Consider the following 27004-nt stretch of genomic DNA (forward strand, 5'->3'; position numbering starts at 1 on the left):
ATTGATCCTCGGAGACGCCGCCGTTATGAAGGCATGAGCCCAAAACATCTGGAGGTACTCCAAGGTTGCCCACCAAGGATAAAAAATTATTTGCAGCATGATCTTCGGTAAGCCTCTCAGAAATAAAATTCACTAAATTCAACTGGGCTTACTATATCTGATTATAACCTTAGCTTTACATCTGAAAATATAAAATCCTTGCCTACATTTTACTGCTTTTAAAAACATCTAAAAAAATAAGATTATGGTTTCTACCAGAGTACAAACCTGAGTACAAACTTAACATTGACTCTTTTTGTGGCTCTTAGTTTTTCTCTCATGCTAAGAAGTAGATTCTCAAATAGCTGCATAGAGGTAGCAGCCCTTGGCAGGGTGGTCTAATACTCCAGCGTTCTCCACTGCACCTAAATCCTTCAGGTTTACTTAGGGGACACCTGGCTGAGATGCTGTTGCAGTCAGACATGAGACTGGAACATTCCCTCAGTCCCTGAAATGTTATTATCCCAACAAACTATTTAGTGCTACTACTCAAAGCAGAAATAGTTGGTTATCATGTGGTTTGATATCAGAGGTCTGTTTTTAATTGCTTGGATGGCACCCAAGAAAGTCCTGCCACCATCCTCCCCTCCAAGGCAACATACAGAGACTAAGAAAAATATAACATCTATTCTTACAGAGATGAGGGGTGAACATGCAAACTACTGTTAATGCCATAAGTAGCAGATTGGGTACAGCTGAAAATAGTATCTCAGCAGGAAGATTGTGGGAAACCTGCTGATACTTCTATAGCTGATTTAATAAAATTCTAGTAACACCTTCTAGAATACATAATACACATAAACTGCAGCTAGATCCAAACAGAATAACCAAACAGAGATTTCTTATAATCTGTATTTCCATAGTGGAGACTGTAGCACCAATACCCATTACTACAATATCTGTTATACAGTAATGACTGCCAAGAGTTTCAACATCAGTCACACAATGCATTTAATGTTCTTGAATCACCTGGAATCAAGTGGTCTACTTGGAACCATTACATATTACTCAACTTCTGGACAGATACTTCACTTGTGAAAGTATCCAGGACAATTTGGTTGCCCATGAGACAGTTATTGTATTTTATAAATGCTTTATAACTATGTTATCATTTTCAGTCCATCTGAAAGAAATGATTTAATTGAAAACATTCACAGAACCTTTGCAACTTTGAAACATACAAATTCTAGTTCAATCTTTAGCATTCCTAGATGAGATTTAATAACACCATTGCCATCTGGCCTAAAACCATATTATATGAACGTATACTGCAGTAATGAGCAAATCAGATACGGATACATAACTTTGGTAACAGCTTTCAACAATAGTTACCTTATGCAGTTTGACTTTATTAGATAGAAAATATTCATGTATAACAGATAAAAAGGAGAGTTAGCAATAAACACACTAAAAGGGAAAATATTTTTTAAAAGCTTTATTTTTTTTAAAAAAAATGAGCTCATACACTGTCATTTGAGAAATCATAATCAAAACAAAAGTTACTTACACTGCTGCTTTCAACAGCCAAAGTGCACTGGTTCCATGATAGCATACATTAATAAATTTACTATATTAAAATTTACAAACACTTGAGTTACCTATAAATTTATTTTGTATACAAAAAAGGAAATTTAATAATTTAGTCATAGCGTGCATGGTTAACAACAGTTTTAACTATTTTCTGCCAAACCCTCACCAATTAGTTGAATAGTAAGAGTTCCACTTTTATCTGTCTCAACCACCAATAAGCATTTGAAAATGCCTGGGGTCATTGGTTTGAATTGGACTGGTAAATTGCAGTAGTGGTGACATCTGTAAGACAAATGTATAAGAATTAGGTGAGCATTTAACAGACTTCTTCAACTTATTTAGATTGAGAAAAAAAGTTCTAGAGCTCTATTAGCAGCAGACTATTTTCTTATCATAATAGCATATTACAATTTGTCAGCTGGTTGTGCTTTTTTGGACAGTAAATAGAAATTTCCTATATGGATTACATTCTTAGCTGTATACTCCTTGGGGTATTGCCATCACTAAGCAATACGTTTGTAAAGAGTGTTGTCATGTGATTGTTAAAGCTTAGTGATCACAATTCCTGCAGATTCCGTTGCTGTTGTAACTCCAGGACACACAAACCATTGTGTTGGAAGTAGTGGGAGCTTGAGGGAAAGACTGTGTGTGTGGGGGGGGTTGAGGGGGTAGGGGGAGGCCTGGTGCAGGCTGTGCATAGGCAAAGGGAAGCCGAATTAAAAAAAGGTATCATGCTACACCACAGGAATGATGTGAAGCCAGGGAAGGGAGGGCATTAGGCCACGTGAAAGGAGGCCAGAGGAAGGAGGGAGCTAAGCTAATGCAGGGAAGATGAAGGAAGCAGGACACCACACTGTACAGATGGAAGGGAGGCCAGGGGCGCATCCCAGAGAGTGACTTGCCACCTTCCCTGCTGGCTTCTGCATGGTTTTTGTTTGTGGGAAGGCAGCAGAAAAGGTACAAATGGCGATCAGATGACCACAGGCTGCAACTGTCAAAAGTATGAACTAGTTGCGGAGCACCAGTATCGCAGTTATGTGACTGTGGGAGTGGTGTAATGGCTGGAATTTTTAGGATTAGTTGTAAGTACCACTCATCCAGTGCTGTCACAACTTAGAACTGTGACTGAACAAGGGACCTTTAAGCGAGGACTACTTGTAGTTCATAATTACAACAATTTCTTCTAAACAACAACACCATTCAAGACAACCTTAGCAATTAAGGGTGCCTAGGGCCATCAAGTAAGCTAAAAAGACGCTGTAATACCTAATACAGAGCAGGCAATCTGTGGGCCACAAGTAGCCCCAAGCACACTCCCAGACTGTCCTGCCAAGTTTTGGCAGCAAACTTTCCCATTTATCAATGCTAAGATGTTCGGTTCCATTTACTCCGTGATGTTGTTATACACCAGGTATAGCTCAATTCCCACCTTAGCCATGAAAGGCAGCTGGGTGACCTTGAGCCAGTCACTCTTTCTCAGTCCAACTCATCTCACAAGTTGTGGGCAAAGTAGGAGGAGGAAGGTGGGCTGGATAAGTTTGCTGCCTTGAGTTATTATTATTTAATAATAAGGGTGAGATATAAATAAATAAAATATTGTGTGTCTAGTACACGCACATTTGTGAAATGCCCACAGAACACTATGACCAATCATAAAGCTATCCTGACAGACTATAGGGAGGGATTACGCTAACTCTCTGATCCAGCTGCAAGTTGTGTTGTTTTCTGTCTTGCTCCCCTCCTTGGAATGTATGTTCCTTTCCTGTAAAATGGCTGCTTCCATGTAGTTCATCATACCACCTCCCCTCTGTAGGCACCATGATCCCATCTGTTTCATGGGCCATGAAGTAACTATTTCATGGCCATCTTAACTTCAAACAGTCATAAATGACCAATTGTAAAGAAAGGAATACCTGTATGCCTTCTAACACCTGTCTTAAGAAAAAAAATACATTTTCACTCACCTCAAATTATAATGGGAATGCTTGATATAAAAAGGTTCCCCAGGACTTTTAAAGTTGAGCTGTAATTTAATAATTGTTTAAAATATTTGTGTTATTTTATTCATTACCCAGCAAGTACATAATCCCTTAAGAGACATACATTTCAATTATGCAGATTCCAGGGAGAAAAAAAATATAATAGGTAAGCTTGGCTTACAAATGTTGATATACGTTTCAATATTATGATTTAAATTTCATAGAGTTTCCAATTTTAATAAATATTACTTTCTACTGGAAAGTAAATTAGCAAAAGACAATGATCCAAACAACTTTAACATCAGAACATGTATTAAGCATTAGGTAAGTTAGTTTGAAGTTTTAGCAAATGCAACTTTAAACAATGCTTAGAAGTCAATATACCTGACAGGAAGACATAGAATAATTCTTCATGCTGATTTTTAATGTACTTGATTCGCCAACCCTAGTTGGAGGAAATGTATAGACGTCTTCTTGGGCATACACCCCTCTCCTGGTTTAAAAACAACAAAAAACACTACTAAATCTCTGTTTTAATCAATATTTGTAATTGGGAAGTTACTTACAGGTACAAAATATCTTCTGTAAGACCAAAGCATGTCACTGTTTTAGTTTAAAAAAACATCTGAATTATTTTTCTTGCTTGCAAAATAAAACTGCATTTCCCCCCAATTCTTGAACAGTACTAAGATGTTTAGTTGAGTAAAGAGTATTTAGATGCAGACTGCTTCATAGTTTCTATCTTGTTTGTTAAGGGTTCTAAACATAAAATATCATTCTTCCTCATAAGAAGATTGTTCTTTGTTTGGGTAAGTCTACTCCCGGCCGGGGGGGGGGGGGGGGAAGAGAAATTGTTTAGGATTACATACTCAATAAGCTTTGATTTTTAGAGAAGCATGACTGAAAAGCACCATTTATATTTTATCAGACATTATGGCAAGAGTCATGCATCATGCTAAGCCATATTTAACCATGGTTTGTAGAATAACCATGTAGTAGCTTGCCTTGTACATAATATTATATCATAAATCAGGATTCATGAATCATAACAGTAGATCACACAACATACTAAAAAGTAAATCCTTGCACAAGGCAAACCTATGGCCTTGAGTTTATTACATAGCAGTTTGTGGATCTCATAGAATGCTACTAAATACAATGTATACTTAAAACATTGAAAAATTATTTTCTTTACAAATAATGAATACGCAAAAATGTATTTTATAAACTATCCAATTTACATACCATATGTTGTGATCAAATATACTGAGGTATTCTCTTCCTTGTGTTACATCTTGAATATTGATTTTTACCAATGATGTTGTTAATACTTTGTTTTTTAACTGTTTATTGCTTAGGATACTCTGTTGCAATATATAAATTACAAAATGTAATTAGAGAAATGCTATGCTTTTTTATCCATTAATTATGCAGAAACAGAATCAACACAATTAATTTTATTCTACAGAAATTAAGTAAACCAGAACTGCTTCTTCAAACTGATACTTTCACACCAAAGTTAGTATCATTATACTTGCTAGAGTGTAGGAAAAGACATAAGAGTTAAATGCTAGTGTTTTATCAAGTGCTGGTATTTTACAAAGTATATAACATAAGACTTCACAAAAATATTCTATTTAAATAGTTCATTTTAAGACTTTAATCAGAAAGCAATAAACACACAAACTGTTTATCACAGAGGTGTTGTTTCATTCTTCTTCCATTCTATGTAAAAGAAGTCTATTATTTTTGAATCTAATTCAAACAAAAATTAACTACATCATTCATATTCTTACCATTCCACAAAACTGAAGCCTGTATTTGTCTGTCAAATGAGGCTCATGCAATGGGTGACACTCAAGATCCCAAAACTGAGAATAGTGCCCTTTGTCTCTAGGTAGAAAGGACACTATAATCTATCACAAAAAATAGAAAATCATAAATGAATAATTATTTTACCAAACTTGATTGCATTAATAGAATGATGAACTATATTTGAACATTATGACATTATGATTTTAATAACAAAACACATTGCAAAACTTATTCTTGAAATAAGTCCACCCAATGGACTATGGGTGGCTTAGAAAATATAATTAATAACTAAAATAATTAAAAACATAAAATGAAACAAGAGCCTGGACTAAAAGCACCATTAAAACCAACCACGTCTGCACACCCCCTAACAACACATTAACCCCAAGCCCGAGACCAAGCCAGGTTTTAAAGGCTTTTTGGAATCCCAGGAGACAACATGCTGGGGGGGGATGTTATAGCAGAGGGTGGGAGCAGAGAAGATACACTTTATAGGTCTCATAAAGTGACAACATTTAATGAAAGGATCTGGAGTTCATCAACTGGGCCCAAACACACTGGGTAAGCAGAAACTTCAGTAACCAGGTCTTATGCCATAAAAGGGGTTTAAAGGTAACCACCAGCATTTTGACTCCACGTGGAAGCCAACAGGCAGCCAATATAGCTTGCACAGTAGTAGTGACATGTGTCAATAATATTTGCAGAAAAATATTCTGGTCTTTAGTATGATATTGCTATTCTCTTTTCCATTACGCATTACTAAATACAGCCTTTAGTAGAAGCCTCATATACGGTATGAAGGAGAACACAGTCCTTACTAGAAGAATTCCTCTGCTCTGCTGATACTCCAGACTAATTTGTTTTAAGCAGTTTGCAATATAGCTGCAACACGCTAAGCTATAAAACATGCACTGGGGAGTCAGGAGGCATATACATTTAACAAATACATAATGCCTGGATCACATAGCTAACACTGAAGCAAAAATAATTTAATGATAAGTTTATCTTGCCTTTCCTGACAACAATCCTATAAGGTAGTTTGGGCTGAGAGACAATGAATTCCTCAGTACATTTTTGTGGCTGAGGATGGATTTCAACCTGGGCTGCCTCTAAGCCAGAAGAACATATTCATTACTAATCCCACACTGACTCAAGGGAGAATATGTGAGCTAGACTGTATTCACAAAATAGCAGAGGGCTGATAGTGTTCCATGATCATAATGTGAGTTTGTATGTTAAAAACATCATGCCAAATCAATCTTGTTTCATTCTTTGACAAAATGAGTAAATTAGTAAACTAGTGAAATGCTGTGGACATCGTATACTTAGACTTCAGCAAGGCATTTGACAAAGTAGACCACAACCTACTTCTTGGTAAGCTAGAAAAACATGGGACTGACATCATCACCACCAGATGGATTTGTAGCTGGCTGACAAACTGTACTATACGAGTAGTCCTTAATGGTACTACATCTACAAGGAGGGAAATAAGCAGTGGGATACCACAAGGTTCTGTCTTGGCCCCAGTACTCTTCAGTATCTTCATAAATGACTTAGATGAGGGAATAGAAGGGGATCTCATCAAGTTTGCAGATGATACCAAGCTGGCAGGAATAGCCCAAACCCCAGAAGACAAGCTCAGAATACAAAAAGATCTTGACAGACTTGAACAATGGGGCCTATTTAACAAAATGATATTTAATGTGGAGAAAACCCAAGGTTTTATACCTTGACAGGAAAAATCAAAGGTACAAGTACAGATTAGGCGAAACCTGGCTCAAAAACAGTAACTGTGAGAGGGACCTTGGAGTCCTAGTGGACGATCACTTAAATATGAGTTAGCAGTGTGCAGCAGCAGCCAAAAAAACTAATCCAATCTTTGGTTGTATAAACAGGAGTGTAGAATCAAAATCACGTGAAGTATTAGTACTGCTTTACAAAGCCTTAGTAAGGCCACATCTGGAATACTGCATCCAGTTTTGGTCACCGCATTGCAAAAAAGATGTTGAGACTCTGGAAAAAGTGCAAAGAAGGGCAACTAAGATGATTAAAGGCCTGGACACTAAAACATATGAAGAACGGTTGCAGGATTTGGGAATGGCCAGTCTAAAGAAAAGAAGGATTAGTGGGGACATGATAGCAGTATTCCAGTATTTGAGAGGCTGCCACAAGGAGGAGAGGATCAATTTATTTTCCAAAGCACCAGCAGGCAAGACAAGAAACAATGGATGGAAACTAATCATGAGGAGAAGCAACCTAGAATTAAGGAGAAATTTCTTAACAGTGAGGACAATTAACCAGTGGAACAGCTTGCCTTCAGACGTTAATGGGTGCTTCATCACTCGAGATTTTTAAGAAGAGACTGGACAACCACTTGTCTGACATGATATAGGGACTCCTGCTTGAGCTGGACTAGAAGACCTCCAAGGTCCCTTCCAGCTCTATTAAGTGATTTATGGTAAAACTTTCCTTCACCTAGAAACCTAACAAGCCTTTCTATCCACTCTGCAGAAATATATATTAAAATATATATTTTAATATATATATTCCTAAACTTTGTTTAGGAATTTCCACCACCACCCCTCATTTGGGAGTATAAAAGCTGCATCTGTTGTTCTTTACTATCACCTAGTGGTCATATGAAAATAAAAAATACATTACAGAGAAATGGTAAGTGTGGGATGGTGGGGAAAGGGCTAGAGGAAACTAATTGTGGGCAAGAGCTGGTAACAGCCTAATCTCCCAGAAGGAGCTGTCCTATTGCCTTATCTTATGCCTCTGACCCATTCGACTTCCTTATAAATTTGTGTAGAAAACACTCTTCACTGTTTGAATCAAGAAAAGGAAAATATGCCATAGAGAAAAAGGAACATATTTTTTGTGATGGACCAAGGACTTTAGAATATCACTATCATCTGTAAACAATATTATGAAAATGAACTTTTGATAAACTTTTGAAAATAAACCAACAAAAATTCTTGTATCTTAGACATGCATTTCACCATTTTTTTCTGCTCAACTGCCAGAATTGCCACAACAAATGGTAAATATAACAAACTTTAAATTAATCTTTCTAAAATGGATGGCAGATGAGCCTAAAAAGGCTGCATGGATGCAAAGTAGGGTTATATAGACATTCAAAGGGCAAAGAGCACCCAGAGAGCATCTACTGGAAACATCTTAAATTAAGCACATCTTTTCCAGGGTTTGCACATCAGCTGCAGAGCTTAGTCATGTCAATTTACAGACATAGTTGGTTTAAGGTGTTCCTGTTTGTACCTAATCACATTTTGCCCTTGAAGATCTGGCTCTCTATAACCCCTAGTAACATGTGAAGGAAAAAGGGAAGAAAACTATATTTCCTGAATGCATAAGGGACAAAGATAATGGAACAGCAACTACTTCAGAATAATTGGAAATGTGAAGCATTCATTTTGTGCAATGTACTGGGAAAAAACAATGCTTTCGTATAAAGGTAAAAGTTTCCCCTGTCCAGTTGTTTCTGACTCTGGGGGGCAGTGCTCATCTCCGTTTCTTAGCCAAGGAAGCCAGCATTGTCCAAAGACATTTCCGTGGTAATATGGCCAGCATGCCAAGGAACATAGAACTCTTACCTTCCCACTGAAGTAGTACCTATTTATCTAATCGCATTTGTATGCTTTCAAACTGCTAGGTGGACAGAAGCCGGGAAAGTAACAGGAGCTCACCTCTTCAGATGGCACTTGGGTCTTGAACCTGGGCTGACAAGTTCAGGGTCTTTAACTGTTGAGCCACCGTACCCTGCTTTCATATATTTAAGACTAAATAATAAAGTCCTACTGATATTGTTAATTTATTTTCAAATAGAAGTTTCCACGACAATCTGTCTTTACTGAGGAACAGTTTTATCAATTATCATCTAAGAGTTTGGGATATCCTGTCTTCCTTTAAAGTAAAAATGCAATGAATTAACATGAACGTAATCAACTAGTGACTTACTTTTTCTTTTCCATAACTTTCAAGAGCACCTGAAAGACAGGAACACTGGAAAGCAGCATATGTAGCTCTGTAAACATCTCCACTTTCATCAGCTCCCTAAAATTAAACAATTATTAATCAAAACTATTAGTTATATAAAGCAGTGTTTAAATCATATTTAATTACATTACTTTTGATTGACTAGAGATGATGACTTTCAGTAATATATTAATTCCATGGTGTAACCATTATGTGAAAATTGTTTTTCTTGTTTAACAATACTGTTATTATGAAACATTTCAAATTATTTCAAGTTTTCACTAAAAGTACATTTATCTATCATCTGTAGATTCAACAGATGAATTTCATATAACAACGTACGTGAACAAACTAAGGCTGATGGTTTTAAAGCCCAATATACACTGTCTTTAATTAGCACATTTTCAAAAGCATTGAATCTATACACTACAATATGTTTGTCTATTAGTAACTTTCAACATTAAAGAATACATCCAAAATCCAGGAGCCACTATTCCCACAGGAATGAAATCTCAAGGACAGTGTTGGCAAAGTTGTAGCTGTGCAGTAGCACTATGCCACTGCAGTCCTGTAATGTGATTTCCCACACTCCCTGTCAGCTTCCCACAAGCAAAATCAAGGGGGAAGCTGTCTAAAAGTCAGAACTCACTCCTATTCCCATTGCTTTTTTGTCCACCCATGGTCATTCTGTTTATCAGTTAAGAAAATATCTCTGCAACAATAACACAGTGGATCATGGGCTGCCTAGTCAATTCTGAAGTGTGTTTAAAATAAAAAGCAGGTTTTTATTGAACTTTACAAAACATTCTACCCACACCTGCTGTTTTGATGATATAATCTATTTTCTATATATATAATTTAACAAACTTTTCTTGTACATAAGAAAACTCTTTCTTATTAATCAATATTATTGAATGAAATATGAAAGTTTTCTGTAATAATATGAAGCATAATGTTTTATTACAAATGATTTCACTTTCTGATTTGATCCAAACTTTTATATCAGCAATATGTAAGTTAGCAATAGCTGTAATTACAGTAGTTCGTATGTCCTGGTTAACTAGTTTTTCAACTGAAGAATGGAAAGCATGTTAACCTATTGTACATCATGGTTTGAATAAAACATGTTTAATATATAGTTGCAGCCATTCTCATGGCTGCACAGAGCAGTAAAAACACAAAACAAATTATTTAAATGAGCAGATTATTTCTTTGCTAGATCTTATCTAGAATTTTTTCTTCTAGAAAGTTTTCTTGTCCCAATCTTTGAAAACCATTTTTTTTTACTAACCTTGACATACGGTGGTGCAAAAGAAGTCAAAAACCACTTCACATTTTCATCTCCATTATTTTCAATCTCTAGATATTTTTCTGTAAAATATAATGGCCAAACAATATAATGCTAATGGCAAATTTCACAGCAGTCCACAGAAACAAGCAGTTTGTTGAAAATTCTAAGTTGCTTATTTGGTCAGGAGTGATAATAAATTATAATTATAGCATTGTTACTTTCCTACAGAAGACCAACACGATAGAAATAGTCTCTTCTTACTGCAGGATTTTCTGAAGGCTGAATCTGAAGAATCGCACAGCAGTTCATGTAAGCAGTCCTCAATTTATGATCACAATGAGATTGGAATTTCCATTGTTGGTACAATCATAAAGTGAGATGTCACGTGACCATAATGACTTATAATGGCAATCCCAGAACTCAGCATTGCTGTTGTTAACCGAGAATTGTAGGTCATTAAGTCACTACCCATCCCAAGCCAAATAATTCCATGTCTGGTTCCTCCCAGCCCTGAACTTCAGTAAACTAAGGGGCTGTCTTCAACTACCTCCCCCCAACCTCTTGTCTTTTGGGCCACCTTGCACCCTGCCTTCAGGACGACAAGAAACCCCAGACTTTCATGATTCTGGGGCTACTTGCTACATCCCGGAAAGCTGCAGCTACGCCAGCAAACATAACTTGCCAGCTGCCTTCTCTCCCAGTACTCTGCACCATTCTTTCACCTTTTGCACCTAGCTGCCATGGCTGAAGCAGAAGCACTTGGCTGCCTCTGCTGTCTCCTTTTTGCTGCCTTTGCTGTCTCTTTTTCAGACCTAGCTTCTCCCTCAAAAACTGTAGCCATATGTAGGAAACGTTCCTGAGAAAAGCTGGATCAAAAAAGAGGCAGCAAAGATAGTGAAAGGATTCTGCGACACTAGAATTGAGTTTCTTCTTCTTTTATTCAGTGTCTGTCTGTGTCTGAATCTCTCCCTCTCTTAGCACTAAAAACATGTGCCACAAGGATACCAATATACTAAGTTAGAATTTACCTGAGTGTTCACCAGATTTTGTCTCAGGGAAAAATATAGTCCGATTTTTTACTTCAAGTTTGGTCAGCTGTTTTTTCTGGCATGGTTGTATGTGAGAAACAGCTAGTTCAGACTGTTGTTGATGAGCACCCATTTTAGCAGTTAGTGAGCTCTTTTCAGATGATTTCTCAGTGATATTTTCCAGAATTTGAACCTTAACAAGCTATACATAATAGAAAGATATTTAATTCATAGCTTTTTCTATGATTTGTCTCAAGTTAACATATGGATACATATTTAGAACTGTCATCTAACACATACACCCTAACATATTAGGGAAATAATTACTACAATTCAACTGCAATGTTCAAATAATAAAGGTAACCAGCTAACCAACAATCCTATCAACAGTTTATAGAAAACATGAATTTAAATCTTTTAAAAGTATTTATTGCCCCACAGCAGAATTTATAACATAATTTGTAGACTTAAGGATTAGAGCCTTCTGCAAGTTCTCAGGACAGCATAGTAAAATATCTTGATTCAGATGCTATTGAAAATGTTTGTTTTTAAAAAAATATTAATTATTGTGTGGTTTTGTTCTATTTTTTTTAAATGAAGAATTATTAAAAGTATCAGATTACTGAATAATTTCCCCTATTAACAAGTCTACAGACATCAGTAAAAACTATATTTTACTAAATCATTATTGTTTTGTGGAAAGTAATAGGCATTAATATTTGTTCAAGAAACGGAGGATACTTTCTTAAATGGATCACTTAAAAAGGAAATATTTCAAGAAATCTTCATTTCCATTTTTCATTTTTCCTGATAAAGATTTCTTACTGGGGAGATGGACCACTCATCTATGGTAAGTTAAGCTTTGCTAGAAAACTAGACACTGTTAGAAGAGAGTAGCCTCAGTTTATGATGGCAAATCAGAAGAATTCTGGTAGCATATTTTCCAACTAAAGTTTTATTAAAAGATGTAAAGTTTTGTGTGCTCTTGCTCACTTTGTCAATTACTAGTGTCTAGGTCACGGGTCGGCAACCCGTGGCTCTGGAACCGCATGCGGCTCTTTCAGCCTTCTCCTGCGGCTCCCAGTCATCCTCTGCCATCTGCAGAGAGAGACAAAGACAGAGATGCACTTGCGCTTCCCTTCTCTCTCTCTCTCTCTCTCTCTCTCTCTCTCTCTGTGTGTGTGTGTGTGTGTGTGTGTGTGTGTGTGTGTAAAAAAGAGTGGCCTCACGCTGTTCTCCGACAAGCTGACAAGTGTACTTATTTTTTTCACTGACAAGTACGAAGTTCTAGGTCTCATATTTGTTATTCCATTGTAATTTTCTCTGCAGTCCTTTCCCACATCTTTCAGAAAATATGGACGCTTAAAATATTAAAACTAGGTATGGTATCATGAATAACACTTTATTTTAAAGCTTTTTTGAAGCACTTACTTTTTGTCCACCATCACAATGTATATATATAAGGCCACTCCATGGAAATATTGATTTATTATCTGCAAGTGATGGGTTTGGACTCACATGAATTGAAATATTGCTCCTAGAAAAATAATTCAATATTTAGTTCTGAACTCAAGTGAAATGAGAAAACCTGATGTACAAAATAATAATATTTTGATTTGTATAGAAAAATCACAAACTCCGCTGGTCACTTTCTTCCCCAGCGCAGCAAGCTCCAACTGGCTGGACGCGGGTGCGAGGGGCCTCACCTTCTCCCTCAGTTGAAGCCTTCAGGCTTGCAGGCAGGTAGAAAGGAGTTGAGGGCAGGAGCAGGAGACAGGCACCTTTTGCATAGAGAATGAGTCTCTGAGGTCTGTGACTTGGCGCAATTTCAAACACTCGTGCGAGATCACAGACTCCAGAAACTTCCATTCTCGGTGCAAAAAACACTTCCAAGCCGACTCTCCTCTCCTTCAAAGGGAAAGAAACCGTGGCAGAGAAGATTTTTGTAAGGTAAGTGAGTCCATGGCGGCAGGAAGGGAGGAGTGGGAGGGGAAATAGGGTGAATGTTGCAGTGCCACTCAAGTCGCTCGTTTGCTGGTTATGAAGTGCCTGAATGGTGTTCACATGACCATAGGATGCTGCAATGGTAATAAATGCAAGGTCTGTCATAAAGCTGTCTGTTTTACACCACTGTAACTTCAAATGGTCACTAAGCAAAGTAGTCACTAAGCAAAAACTACCTGTAAATGCTAAAAGTTTGGTTCCACGTTTTATTAGCTGAATTAAAATGTGAATTATGCCCTTTGTCTTATCTTATATACCATCTGGTTTTGCAGACAGTACCCTATTTCTCAGGCAATCAATGAATATTTCAAATATAAAGGGGCAACGTAGATCAAAGATTATTGATATGAAGAGAATATGCTATGTCTTATTGATACTGATGAAGATTTTCATTTAAGCTTGCATGTATTATGTAACAATTTAGAATAGTCTCAATATGCTTTTGCATTGCAAAATATGCTCACCATCTTTCCTATTATCATTGTTGTCCCTATAATATTGCCATATTCACTGGAATAAAGTTCAATAAGCTGTGATGAGATTAATGGGGTTTGATAATCAATAATTCTCATGTTGGGATAAATCAAAAGGGCCTGATCCAAACCTCGGAGGGGTTATCCTAGCCGTTTGCGCCAGAAATGGAGGTTGTGGGGGAAGTTCTGCATTCCTCCGGAGGCTGGATGCAGCCCTCAGAGGACTGCTCCAAGCTGCTGCTGCTTGGAACGGAGCTTCCAAGGGCCTGATCCAAGCCTCAGAGGGGTTATCCTAGCCGTTTGTGCCAGGAACAGAGGTTGGGGGGGGACTTCTGCATGTCTCCGGAGGCTGGATCCAGCCCTCGGAGGACTGCTGCTGCCTGGAATGGAGCTTCCAAGGGCCTGATCCAAGCCTCTGGAGGCATGCAGAAATCCCCCCCCAAACTCCATTCCTGGTGCAAACAGCTAGGAAAACCCCTCCGAGGCTTGGATCAGGGCCCTTGGAAGCTTCTGTGCCACCCCTCCGTGGTCCGATCCAGGCTCCAGAGGCCTTTTCCAGGTATCTACTGCCTGGATTTGTGGCCAGGGAACCCTTCTGAGGCTCCCCACGCCCCCTTCCAGGCTCCGGAGGCCTTTCCCAGCCTCCCCCAGTCTTAGATCCAGGCCACAGTGGCCTGGAAAAGTCCTCTGGAGCCCAGATCAGGCCGTGGGGGGTGCAAAAGCCTTCCCCAGCCTTACATCCGGATGCAGTGGTCTGGAAAAGTCCTCTGGAGCCCAGATCGGGCCACACAGGGTGCGCCGAAACATTCCCCAGCCTCAAATCCGGTTGGCAGCAGGAACCGCGGCAGAGAGGAGTCAGATCTTTTCCAGGTGAGTCTGGAGTGGCAGGAAGGGAGGGGGAAGCATGTGGTATCTTAGTGGGTCGGGGAGGTCTTGGGGGCCTGCTCCAGCACTAGGCCCTCCATGGCCTTCCCCACCCTGAGATACCCCATGCTTACTTAACAAGCCATGTGTATTTTAATAAGCAAGAGAGTGATCTCGCTAAAGAAACAAGATTAACTCTACGAGTTTTCGAGTTACGAGTGGAATGAGTTACGAGTGGAATGAGTTATGAGTGGAATGGTCAGGCTCCATTACACTCGTAACTCGAGGACTACCTGTATTCCAAATTCAATAACCCTTTCAAGTAAGTGAATACAGTATCAAATGGCAGTATCTGTCTGTTCTCATTAAATATTTAGAAACAACAGAGGTACCTACCTTGGTTCAATAGTTCCATGTTGAGGAGTTACTGTAAGACAATGAGCAGGCCAAGATAGTTCAAATTTCAATGATCGGTTTGAGTTATTCGTTATTTGTGTATATTTAGTAACTGTTGCACCACCTTTTGAAATAAGAATTGCATGAATTTTTAGGTATCTTCCACAAATATTTGAATTATAAACATTTTATATACTTACTGTTAATTTAAACGTAAATTTTGACAAAAAATAGTGATATCCATTTTTTCTGAATTGGTAACTGATTATTCAAGACGCAGAATTATCATATTCCAAAGTCACATTATATTGTATGATTAATAATTTTCAAATAAAAATAAGACTAAATCAACAGGGAAAAGGTCGCAACAATATTTTTATTACATACTAAAGCTTGCTAAGTTACTCACTTTGAAAAGGGGCTGTGAGAATTAGGAATTCTGGTTGAAGAGTCCAGGTTTCATGAGAAAAAAGGATATTTTCATTTAGGCCATCATTTTTTGAAGATAGGGCACAGCCATGAGGCCCTTTAACGGGTAGTACATCCAGAGTCATAGCAGATTTCTCAGGAATAGCAGGTCTTTAAATAGTTAAAAACTAGTTAATCACTAGCTATTAAGAGAATAAAGAGTGAAAAGTATAACTGAAAGACAGTCACCAAATGTTATTACTATTATGACATACGATGGTCTTGGGCAGGCTCCACTAGGGTCATAAACCGAGGAGTATCTGCAAAACATTTAGGGCTCAGTGTAACAAAGTCAGCCCAATATCAATGAGCTTGTAATGGAGGCTAAAGGGTAAAGTGCCTTGGCTTTTCTATGTGTATTTATTGTGTCTGTTTTATTTAATTTTTCTTTTTTTAACATTGTGTATAGTGAGCCTCCCAGAGTTATTTGCTTAAGAGACAGCCACATAAATATCAAAGACAAAAAAATGTCCTCCCCTTCCTTGAAACTCCATATGCTTCCTTTTTCCCTCCCTTCAAATTGCTCAACTTCACACATTTTCCAAAGGAGAAACCAAGAAATATCTACATTTTCCAGCTCCTAGGTAAAGTTTTTCAGAGCAGTTCAAAACCATAAACCGTTCTTTCCCTGGAATCCCTGAGAAAGAAAGGGACTTTAGGACCATATCCATCATATGGTGTCATATGAGAGTAATTTTACTCTTATTCTTGGGTTACATTTTTAAAATTTTATAATTTTGTTCTAAACTAAATGGAACAAAGAGAAAAGATATCAGGAATACATGTTAAAGAAATATTTTATTCAGATACATAGTGTTAAAATTTACTGGTGCATGTTAATTGGCCACTAAGATCTAACTTTTTAACTTAATCTGTATTTCACTTATTTAATAAGGAACTGCTTATTATCTGTTTAAAGGTTTAAATTTTATTTCATTAGCAATTTAAAGCATTTTTTTAAAAAAACAGTAAATAAGCCATTACCTCTCCAATGCCGTTTGATGTACTGAAGATGGCCTAGTATCAGATACGGTGCTAGCAGAATCATTAATAACAGAGAGTGTAATCTTTCGCATGTTTGTCAAAAAATACTGGAGATCATTTAGCTGTTGTGGAAGGTCATATACTAGAAAAAAAATTAGTTAGGCAAATTGAATTAATGAAAGAAAAGCTCCACTGTTCCAATATTAAATATAGTTTTGCATCTCATTAATCTTTAAAGTTTCACCATATGTGAAATGTGTTCCCAAATAATTTCAAACAGATTCAATGATAATGAAAACAATAACAGATGGATTCCACATTCAGGATTACAGGAATCTTCTATTTGCTCTGGATTTTTTGGAGAGGGATTGGATCATCTAACAGATTTTTCTTAAAATTTTGTCCAAGTAATGAAAATGGAAAAACCAGCTAGTGCCATTAAATATCTTAAAATAACTCGCTCTATTGTACATGGTAAGTGAAGTAGACATACAGCAATGTGGTATGTTGGGTTAAAGCACTGGAGCAACCAGAAGATCCAGGTTTGGCTTCAGTCACAGAATCTCAGTGAGTGACGATAAAGGAATAAAGAGCTAATCACAGAGAAGGAAGAAAGGAACCACTGGAGGATTTGGAGAACCAACTACACAGTCCTAAGATGAAGCAAGTGTGAGAGACAAAACTCAAAATAATACCATCTTAGTACAAGATGGATCAAGAAGAAAAATAATCATGCTTTCAAATTTGGTTCCTTTATTATTATGACAATAAAGCAGCATTCCTGGTATCCATTTCATATCTGTTTCTTGACCTGGCCTGCCTCGAAGGGCCGAAAGTGGCTTTGGTCTCGCCAGTCTCCTTCGGCCCAACCTACCTCACAAAATGGTTATTGTTGGGGCAAAATATGTTTAGTTCTGAACTTAATTTTTTATTTGCACAGCAAATAAAAATACTAATACAAACCAAAAGCAAAAATATTAATAAGCTACTCAGTGCTACCTTGGAACTATAATTTAAGAAAAATCTTTTGGCTTAGGTCAGAAATTAATTTCAGAAGTAGAAGGAAAAAAAGACAACTATTAAGACTTTCAAAGCAAAGTCTTACTAAAATATCTGATTGACAATTCATTCAATCAAATACCAAGGATATACAGTGTGTGTCAAAAGCCCAATGAATGGGAATCATAGCTATATCTACAGAATCATGACAGAGAGAGCAAGAAGGATATAATCACCCTGGAGAAAGCAGAAGTAGAATCAATGTTAGTAGAAAATGACCTCTGCATCTGCATTGGTTTTATAATACAATGGTATTTAGAAAGTAAGAGAGGAATGCAAAGAAAGCAATATACATTTTAAGTATATACATATAATATAAATTATATCGAATTTCAGAATACCTTCTTCTACCAGTTCTTCTCCAGGAAATTCTTCATCAAATTTAATATTTACTACCGGATTATCAGGGGAAAGTATTTTTTGCAATTGTTCAGGTTTATGCTGTATCGTTCTAAGTAGAAAATTTTAATATGATTTTAAACATACCATTAGTTTCATGGTTGTTGATAAAAGAGAAATACTCCATAAAAATAGAGGTTCCAGTTGTACCAGTTTAAAAGTAGCATATCCAAGAATACCAACAAGCTACTGCTGAGCTACTCCTTGTTATATATATAAACAATATAACAATGGATGAACTTTAAAGTCAATATAATTTTGATTCTATAAGGAAAAAGACATTATATAATATTTTAAGGATCCATGGTTAACCTAAGAATCTTACTGGCAATTATTTGCTTTAGATGCCTTCCATGGAATAAAACAACACTCCATTTGTTCCTTCATCCATCTACAAAGAATTCTGAGCAATAATCTTACTTTGTATTGGTTCCTAAAGAGATTAATCTATTCTGAGCCCTCTGCATGATGATGGAACTAAGGAAGTAAAGCTTTTAGAGACTAAAATTAACAAAAATCCATGAACATGATGTTCAATATTTCTGCAACCAAAATTTACATTCTTTTTGTCTGTTAAAGAGATCATAATAATAACTTGTCAATTAGAATACATTTTTGTAAATTATGATATGGCAGGCCTCCAATATGCATGAGCCATAAAAAAAATCAGAATTTTTCAGATTATCAAATACAGTTCTGAAAAATGCAGGTGGGACACAGCCAACTGGAATCACGTTAGTCTAGAGGTTTTCCACTGGAGTCATCTGCAGTATAAAACAGTTTCCAGACAAGTTTCAGATTAAAACTGTAAACACATGGGAGAATATATTTAGGTTGCTGTGATTCATTGTTTTAACAATTTAACAATTAACCGGCACTGTTCAAGATAGCTCCTACATTAATAATTTATAAATCTACCTGGTCCTTGTTAAATTGCCCTTTGATGTGAATATTGCAATTGAAATTGTACTATTGGCATTTGATTAGGATTTTTAGTACCATAAAGAAAAAAAAATGAAGCTAACTGAAAGGCAATATTAAAAGTCCTCTGAATCTAGTACATTTTAAACAAGGAATTATAGGTTTAATAAATTGAACTGATAAAATTCAACAACAGACAAAAACCTTATATAATATACATTAAAAACTGTATAAATGCAAATTATTCCAGTATATGGAATTTCCTGATATTTGAATTTAGTTCTTTCCTTTGAACCAATTATCTTAGACTGTGAAAAGAATTGACTCTTAAGACAATAGCTATGAGTTTTTAAAGCTAGTTTGGCTTTCAGAAAAACAGATCTTACCTGCAATATTGTCTCAAAATTTCATCACCATAAAACAAGCAAATTGTAGACAACACAGATGAATTCTTGATTTCTTCAGATGGAATATATGTAATTGTAATTTTCTGAGAGAGACAGTTATTATTTTATTAAAGTTCACATGATTTCTGTAAGTGCTAGTGTATTTGATTAAAATATGTATGGTTATAAAACAAAATTATAATTGATATTTTAAAATGCGTAAGAATTTACAAATGTCATATTTATCCAAGCAATTACATGACTGGCTTTAAATGTTTACCTGCTTTGAACCTTCCTTAAGGATGAACTTGTCTGGAAGGATTCTCATTGTATCTGGATCCATGACATTTTTTTCATAAATGTTTTTAAAACACAATGCTTTTACATAGGCAGCCCGGCAGCCCGTATTTTGTATAGAGAAAGTTGTATGACTTGTTTTACCAGGTGCTAAATTGGGTAGTCCTACTATATATTTGTTAGCTTGTTTTTTAACATCTTCTAATCTCACATTGCTTTTTCCTCCATAACCATACAATGGTATCTGAAAGACAGAGAGAAAAAAAGCACAAGCAGGAATGATATTAATTGAAAAAGTCTCTTCATATTGTTTTTTTATTTGCTTAGTTCAAGAAAAAGGAGGATCCTAATTATGAAAGGGCATAAAGATCTTCAGGTACACCCACTTATTAAGTTATCAGAATATTAACACTATAAATGTTTAAACTACTTAGAGGCACCAAGTCTGAAAGGTTGCCTTCTCTTCTGTGTGCTCCGCTATTTGCTCCTACATACTGTATATACTTTATATATTGGGGAGGGGTTATCAGAACATAAGAAAATCCATATTGTATGAACAAGATTCGTGCTTATGAATGACCCTGAATATAGACCACAAGTAGCACAATGGTTAATCAGCAGCAATATTTTAAAAATCAGATTAAGTAAATATGTAATACTAATTGAATATTTTTCATTTATTAAACAAAATGTATATAATTGCCCATATCACACATAAGTGACTCCAGGTGGCTTACGACGTTTTTAAAAAATCCACCACGTAATAAAAATCCATAAAAAACTCCATCCCATCCCCCATGGCAGCAACAACATAATCAAATCAGTCAATCTTGCTTAAAGTATATCTTCAAAAAGTCCTGAAGTGGCATTTAAAACTCTTATATCTCTGAAGCCATACTATATTTTATCTGCACTTTTTTCTGCTTTTCTTAAGAAAGTTTATACCTGCCTTTCAAACAAATATATACAGTTTTACCACTATGTGATACAAGTCTTGCAATATGAAGTAATACATATTTTAGCACAGATGGAGATTATAATTTCCTGAGTTCTCATTCCCCCATATTAATCAGAACAAACACACATTCTTCCTCTCTCTGTCAGGGAACAGCAGCCACAATGTATTACAATAGTGCAACATGGACAGAGGTTGAATCCAGACAAAGTAGATTATGTTAAAAATAAATTTGAAAATTTCACAGATAATAGTAAATGTAAACACTGAAAAGAACACTGAAAAGTCCATAATGACAAGGAATATCAGAAGTTTAAGGATATTTTATTCTCTTAGGAATGAGAAACTGATAGTGTATAAGCTTATTCTGATCATGTTGTAATCTTTTCCCCAAATTTATATATGTATCTTCTAAATTTATTTCAGAACTGAAGAAAACCAGTGTAGTAAAAATAATTAAACACCACATTATAAGTAGAGAAGACAACTTACAGTGAATTTGATTCCTAGCTGAGATAGAACACCAAGCTGTTTCATTTCCAGCTTTGCAAACATGCAAGTTAAACGATATGGTGTAAATGTTAGACAGATACTATAATCGTGCTTTGGTCGGATCCTGATTTCGCAGTTATTGTACACATATTCTCCAACTTTCAACTACAAATGTACAAGGAAAAAAAACATAATAGGTTCGCCTGAGTTAAGTTCTCAATAAATAATTTAAGTTTGAAATAATTTGTAGTTCTGTAACTTAAGACAAACTGACAAAAAAGTATATAATCTTATTAGCATCAATTCAGAAAATCTTGAGAGGTGCAAATATTTTCCATTCACACCCAGTTCTACTTTGTAACATTTTCCATGTGCAGGTTTAACAGAGTTAAAAAATCAACATGCATTAACTTTCTGAAGAGGTGCTTTGTTCACAAAACTGTAAGTTAGAAAATGACAACATTTCGCCAAGAGATAGACTTCAGAACTGGCAATTACTCTACTTAGGAATGCTGGTTTACTCTAACAAAATTAGCACTAAACTTTTTATTGTTGCTTAACATTAAATAAAACCATCATCTTTTTTCAAAATTTTAAAGTCTTGAATCATATAAGCTTTGTAATTTATTCATATTTGACCAATTCTGCTGAATTCAATGACAATAAACCTTAGGAATTACCATCCTATAAAGAGGGCTTCAGTCTGAAAAAAAATTATTCTAGAGTTACCTTATGATCACAAACAAAAATAGCCTCATTTCCAATCAGCTTTATTTACCATTTTCTTGTCTCACCTGGAAGCAGTCTTGATCCTGACCCCTTATTAACAATCTTAACTGCTGAGTAGTTGATGAAGAATCATTTCGCAGAATTAGTTTCTGTTGCCTAAAAATTACAATAACTTAACATTTGGTGGCAGTTTATTTATACTCAGGAAATGCATTTTTAAAGAAATATATTAAATCTATCAAGAAAGAACTGCATCATTTGGATCCAGGGAGACCATCCAAATATCAGTTTTGCAAAGAAAGTGTCCCCTTTGTAATCATTGAAGTATTGCTTTAATAGCTCAGTTTGAGAATTTAAGAAATTAAAGGCACCAATATGGAAGCCTGATTAGCACAAAAAGAAGGCGAGAGACAGATTTTAAAAATTAGACTTGTCTCTTTTTTGGGATTTGTAAGGATAGAGCTTAAAAAATTTCTTTTAATGGATTAAGGGGAATCTCTAAAAGATATAATCTGATTTTATATTTAGGTTTTAGATCTTTAAGGGAAAACAAAATTAAGCTTCTAGATTATAACTCTGAACTATATTATAGAATTTAGAATGATATAACAAAAGATAGTATTTTAATAATTGATGTACGGTTAAGATGACATATAGAATCTATTGGTTGTAATGATATAGATAGAAATTCATCTTATATTTAACTTTTAAAGGAAAGTTGGCTATTAGAATTGATGTATATTATAGAATTTGGAAAGGTATAACAAAAGATATTTTTCTAATAATTGGTGAATTGTTAAGATGATAAATAGACCTTACTGGTAAAAAATAAGAATGTTTTGAAATGAATAATGTAAGTTTTGTAGACAGGATAATTACTCTTTATTGAAAATGTGGGTTACCCAAAAATTACGTTTTCTTCTATATATTATAGGCAACTGTAGATTATTTTGTTGCAATTAGGTAAAACTTAAAAACAGGACATTGATATCTATTAGTGAAAATATATTTAAAATTCTTTTAATTGACTAGATCACAATTAGAAATGTATTAATTTGATTAATTTGAGTATGTTATAACTAAGGGAATCAGAGAGGGAATCCTTGTTGATGCAACCTGAGCTATTTACAAATAACTTGTTATTTGCTATTGTTTACTTTTGATTACCCAACCACCGCATTGCTTCACAAATATTTGAATGTAAATATTAAAAAATAAAACTTGTAGAGAAAAAAGAAAGAACGAACTGCATCACTTGGAAGCCAAAGAAATCACCAATTTAGCTGTTAATTAAGTGTAGGGTTGTATTTTAATACATGAAGTATTAAGTTACTTAGGTTTCCAAATATAGACACTTCAAATGGGACTTTTTTCAATATTCTCAATATTCAAATATGCTAACAGCACGTAAGAATCAGATAGTAATTACGTAGTAACAGATAGTTTTATGTTTGGTACCAACCTTTTCTGTGCAATGTCAAGGCATTTTCTCAGAGGAAAATAGACCCCTAACACATGTATATATTACAAAAATCTTGTTTTAAAGTTTCATTTATCATCACTCAATTAAAATAAACTATTTAAAATGTGGTTCAGGCTTTATAAAGCAATAAAGAAGTATACATTGCTTGCATTGTTTTTGACACTTACACTGTTCTGCCAATCTGTACTCCTCCCCATATCAAAAGTTGCTTGTTGGCAAGAATCGGAGGAACTTGTGAATTGGAACTTTTTTGTACCAAAGGTTTGTTCTCTTCCATTGACACATCACCTTTCACTATTACTTTATATTCTGGCCCAGATGGTAATACCATTATTTTCACAACACTATTAAAACAAAATTATTGTTAGATGAGCTAGAAAAATAATAGTTATTTAATATAATTCTTAAAAAAATATGCAATATTACCTATCTGAATTTTTACAGTCCTTTGGAGAAAATTCAATAGTTACTTCTTGTTCTTCTCCAGGTATAAGAATCAGATCCTCAGGATTGATAGATATACAATTATCTGGTTCAACTGACTAGAAAAGAGCAGAGTTGTTTAGAGAGAATTTAGAGAAATATTAAAATATAATTGTAACTGTGGTGAAGAATATATCTTTTTATATCTTTCTCTTTTTTCTACTTTCTTCTTTTTTCTTATTGTACTTTTAGCTTTTTATTTCTCCTCTTTTCATTTGCTCTATTTTTTTTGCATTAGTTCTTATAATTGCTGTTAAAATTTTCAATAAAAAATTGTAAAAAGCGGCATAATACTATTACTATAAACTAAAATGATTTTAATTTCATCAAATTAGCCACAGTTTTTGGTCATTGCTTTGTCACATATCTTCAAAAACTCATGGAATGAAACAGATTCCTACAACAAAGAATCTATTTAATAGAATAAACAATTACACTAATCTTATTCACCACCTCCCTAAACAGTTGATAATTTTTAAGTTAGTACCCGGAAATAAAAAATAATAAACTTACCATGATCTTCAAATCTACTTTTATATTCCCAGCATTCTTTAATGGCAACTGCTGCTTTGTTGATGATCCTATTTTTGTACACATATACAGTGTCTGGACAGAAAAAATGTACACATTACTATTAGAAAACAAATACAGAAATAGTCTATATTTTGTAAAATAATTTTTCAGAATACCTGTAGGCCCTTAGGAGCATATATCCTAGGGGTTCCAGATCTTGCCCTCAAAGGTATACTTTTTAAAACATTACCAGGCTCTGGACAATCAATTTCCACATCAATTCTTGCAAAGTACTCATCAGCTGGTCCCAAAGAATCTGAAAAATTCAACCATAAAATCATTTCTCATTCTCGAGTCAACTTTGTCATCATACAATCATATATCTAAATATTATTTAGAATACCATTACTAAAATGATAATATTTTAGAATATCATTTAGAATACCTAGAACATTTCTTACTTGTTTGTATGGTATTGCTTTCAAACAGGATAGCATTAAAATTGACAACAAATAACCTTTAAAATATAGGAAGAGGTTATGGAATACTCATTTTTCTTTCCCCCCCACCCCTTAACATCTAAATCAGACATGTCAAGCTCATGACGTCACGTGAAGTCATGCAACGTATTGGGACGCTTTTCCCATTGCCAGAAATGGGGTGGGGGTCGCTTACGGATGACACATCTGGCCCATGGGCCGGCAGTTTGACACCCCTGATCTAAATTAATATGTTCTAGTGACTCCCTTCTATGAAACCGCTTGCCTCACACATCTTGACCACCACTCCCTTCCTGGGTTTTTGCAGGACTGTAAAAAGCTAGCTATTCTGACAGCACTTTGTCTTTTTTCATTGCATTTAATGTATTATCATTTTTTGTAAACAGCTTAGCACTGATATGGAATGGAGTGGCATAGAAATCCCAATAATAATTAATACAGTGAAACACTTAATAAAAGTATTGGTATGGGCATGTGCTTAGTTTCAACCAGGCCTCTGATATAAGTATAATGGGCCATAAAAAGAATTATGAGATCTGTGTAGTCCATTCCTGCAGATTCCTGAGGTGCTGTCATGTATCTAAGATATGACCAGACTGCTAGAGAACAGATTCACTTTTCTATGGAGCTCCCTTTTTATGGAACTTGTTCATTAATTGGTATATTTGGCCACCTTTCGTGTTTTGTTTTGTTTTATTTTTACTCCTTGAAATAGTTTTGCTTCCACTCATTTATGATTTAGGATCTTTGCATATAACTCTTTTTTTAATTTATCATTGGCATATTAAGTTACTTTTTAGTTGTTTAGAATTGTCTTCTTTTTAATATATATTCAATAATAGAGATTTTATCATATCATTGCTTTACAGTGATTTTTTTAAAAAAATTTTTACAGGTAATCCTCAATTTGCAACCACAATTGAGCCCAAAATTTATGTTGTTAAGTGAGACATTTGTTAAGTGAGTTTTGCCCCATTTTACGACCTTTCTTGCCACAGTTGTTAAGTGAATCATTGCAGTTTAGATTAGCAACCCAGTTGTTAAGTGAATCTGGCTTCCCCCATTGACATTACTTGTCAGTGGTTTGCAAAAGCAAATCACATGACCCCAGGATACTGCAACCATCATAAATATAAGTCAGTTGCCAAGCATCCTAATTTTCATCACGACCATGGGGATGCTGCAATGGTTGTATGTGTGAAAAACAGTAATTAGTCACTTTTTTCAGTGCTATTGTAACTTTGGACGGTCACTAAATGAACTGTTGTAAGTCAAGGACTACCTGTATTAGTTCCAATCCTTTTGTGCACAAGGAAAATACTACATTTCTCTGTGCAGCAAGATAGGGAGCAATCAGTCTCTGCTTTCTTCTTCATCGAGTAAAATAGCATTCAAACCTACCCACCCCCAAAAGCCGTAACTATACCATTTATATAAATTTGAGCTTAAAGTACACCCCTTCCCCATAAATGGTGTCTTATATCAATGTGTTCAAATTTCCATACTGGGTTGGTCAAACATTTTTAAAAAACAGATTTATGTTCAGTTAAACCTAGCCACAGGATTTTTAGCATAATTTATTTTAGAAGATAGCAAATCTGTACCTGAATATGTGTTCTTGCTTGGTGCACGAAATTGGACCCATATTACTAAAACATCAGGATCCTGGAAAGAAAGATACTGATACAATAGAATTAAGCATTATACAGAAAGTACAATTTGTAAAAGTATTTGCTAAAAGAGATCAGTGAGCTACATAATCTTACACAGAACTATGATTTTAAAAAACTAAGCGATGGTATAAGAAATCTTTATGATTTTAAGCTATACACATAGTGAGAATATATAAAGTACAATTATTCTTTTCTTTTCTTTTTTTACACAATCTCTTAGACACAACCAGGACTACTTTATTAGGTA

The 27004-nt window shown here is 35.3% G+C and overlaps 1 protein-coding gene across 1 annotated transcript in view; it reads right to left on the reverse strand.

The window, feature by feature from the left end:
• Positions 1-1463: 1463 nt before the first annotated feature.
• CEP192 (centrosomal protein 192) overlaps positions 1464-27004 on the reverse strand; it is a 62928-nt gene continuing 37387 nt past the window's right edge. Inside the window, exons 26-47 of the mRNA XM_083358724.1 lie at positions 26689-26749; positions 24761-24900; positions 24585-24677; positions 24015-24130; positions 23756-23932; positions 22171-22261; positions 21377-21541; positions 19913-20173; positions 19633-19736; positions 18268-18377; positions 16868-17009; positions 15825-15994; positions 15416-15539; positions 13110-13215; positions 11679-11880; positions 10651-10730; positions 9342-9437; positions 5345-5464; positions 4794-4912; positions 3933-4041; positions 3534-3592; positions 1464-1851 (exon numbers count right to left, since the gene is read on the reverse strand). Coding sequence (XP_083214850.1) covers positions 1710-1851; positions 3534-3592; positions 3933-4041; positions 4794-4912; positions 5345-5464; positions 9342-9437; positions 10651-10730; positions 11679-11880; positions 13110-13215; positions 15416-15539; positions 15825-15994; positions 16868-17009; positions 18268-18377; positions 19633-19736; positions 19913-20173; positions 21377-21541; positions 22171-22261; positions 23756-23932; positions 24015-24130; positions 24585-24677; positions 24761-24900; positions 26689-26749 — 2787 coding nt within the window. The 3' untranslated portion in view covers positions 1464-1709. The remainder of the gene's footprint in view (positions 1852-3533; positions 3593-3932; positions 4042-4793; positions 4913-5344; positions 5465-9341; positions 9438-10650; positions 10731-11678; positions 11881-13109; positions 13216-15415; positions 15540-15824; positions 15995-16867; positions 17010-18267; positions 18378-19632; positions 19737-19912; positions 20174-21376; positions 21542-22170; positions 22262-23755; positions 23933-24014; positions 24131-24584; positions 24678-24760; positions 24901-26688; positions 26750-27004) is intronic.

This window comes from Vipera ursinii (genome assembly GCF_947247035.1).
Source record: "Vipera ursinii genome assembly, chromosome: 3".
NCBI classification, from domain to species: domain Eukaryota; kingdom Metazoa; phylum Chordata; class Lepidosauria; order Squamata; family Viperidae; genus Vipera; species Vipera ursinii.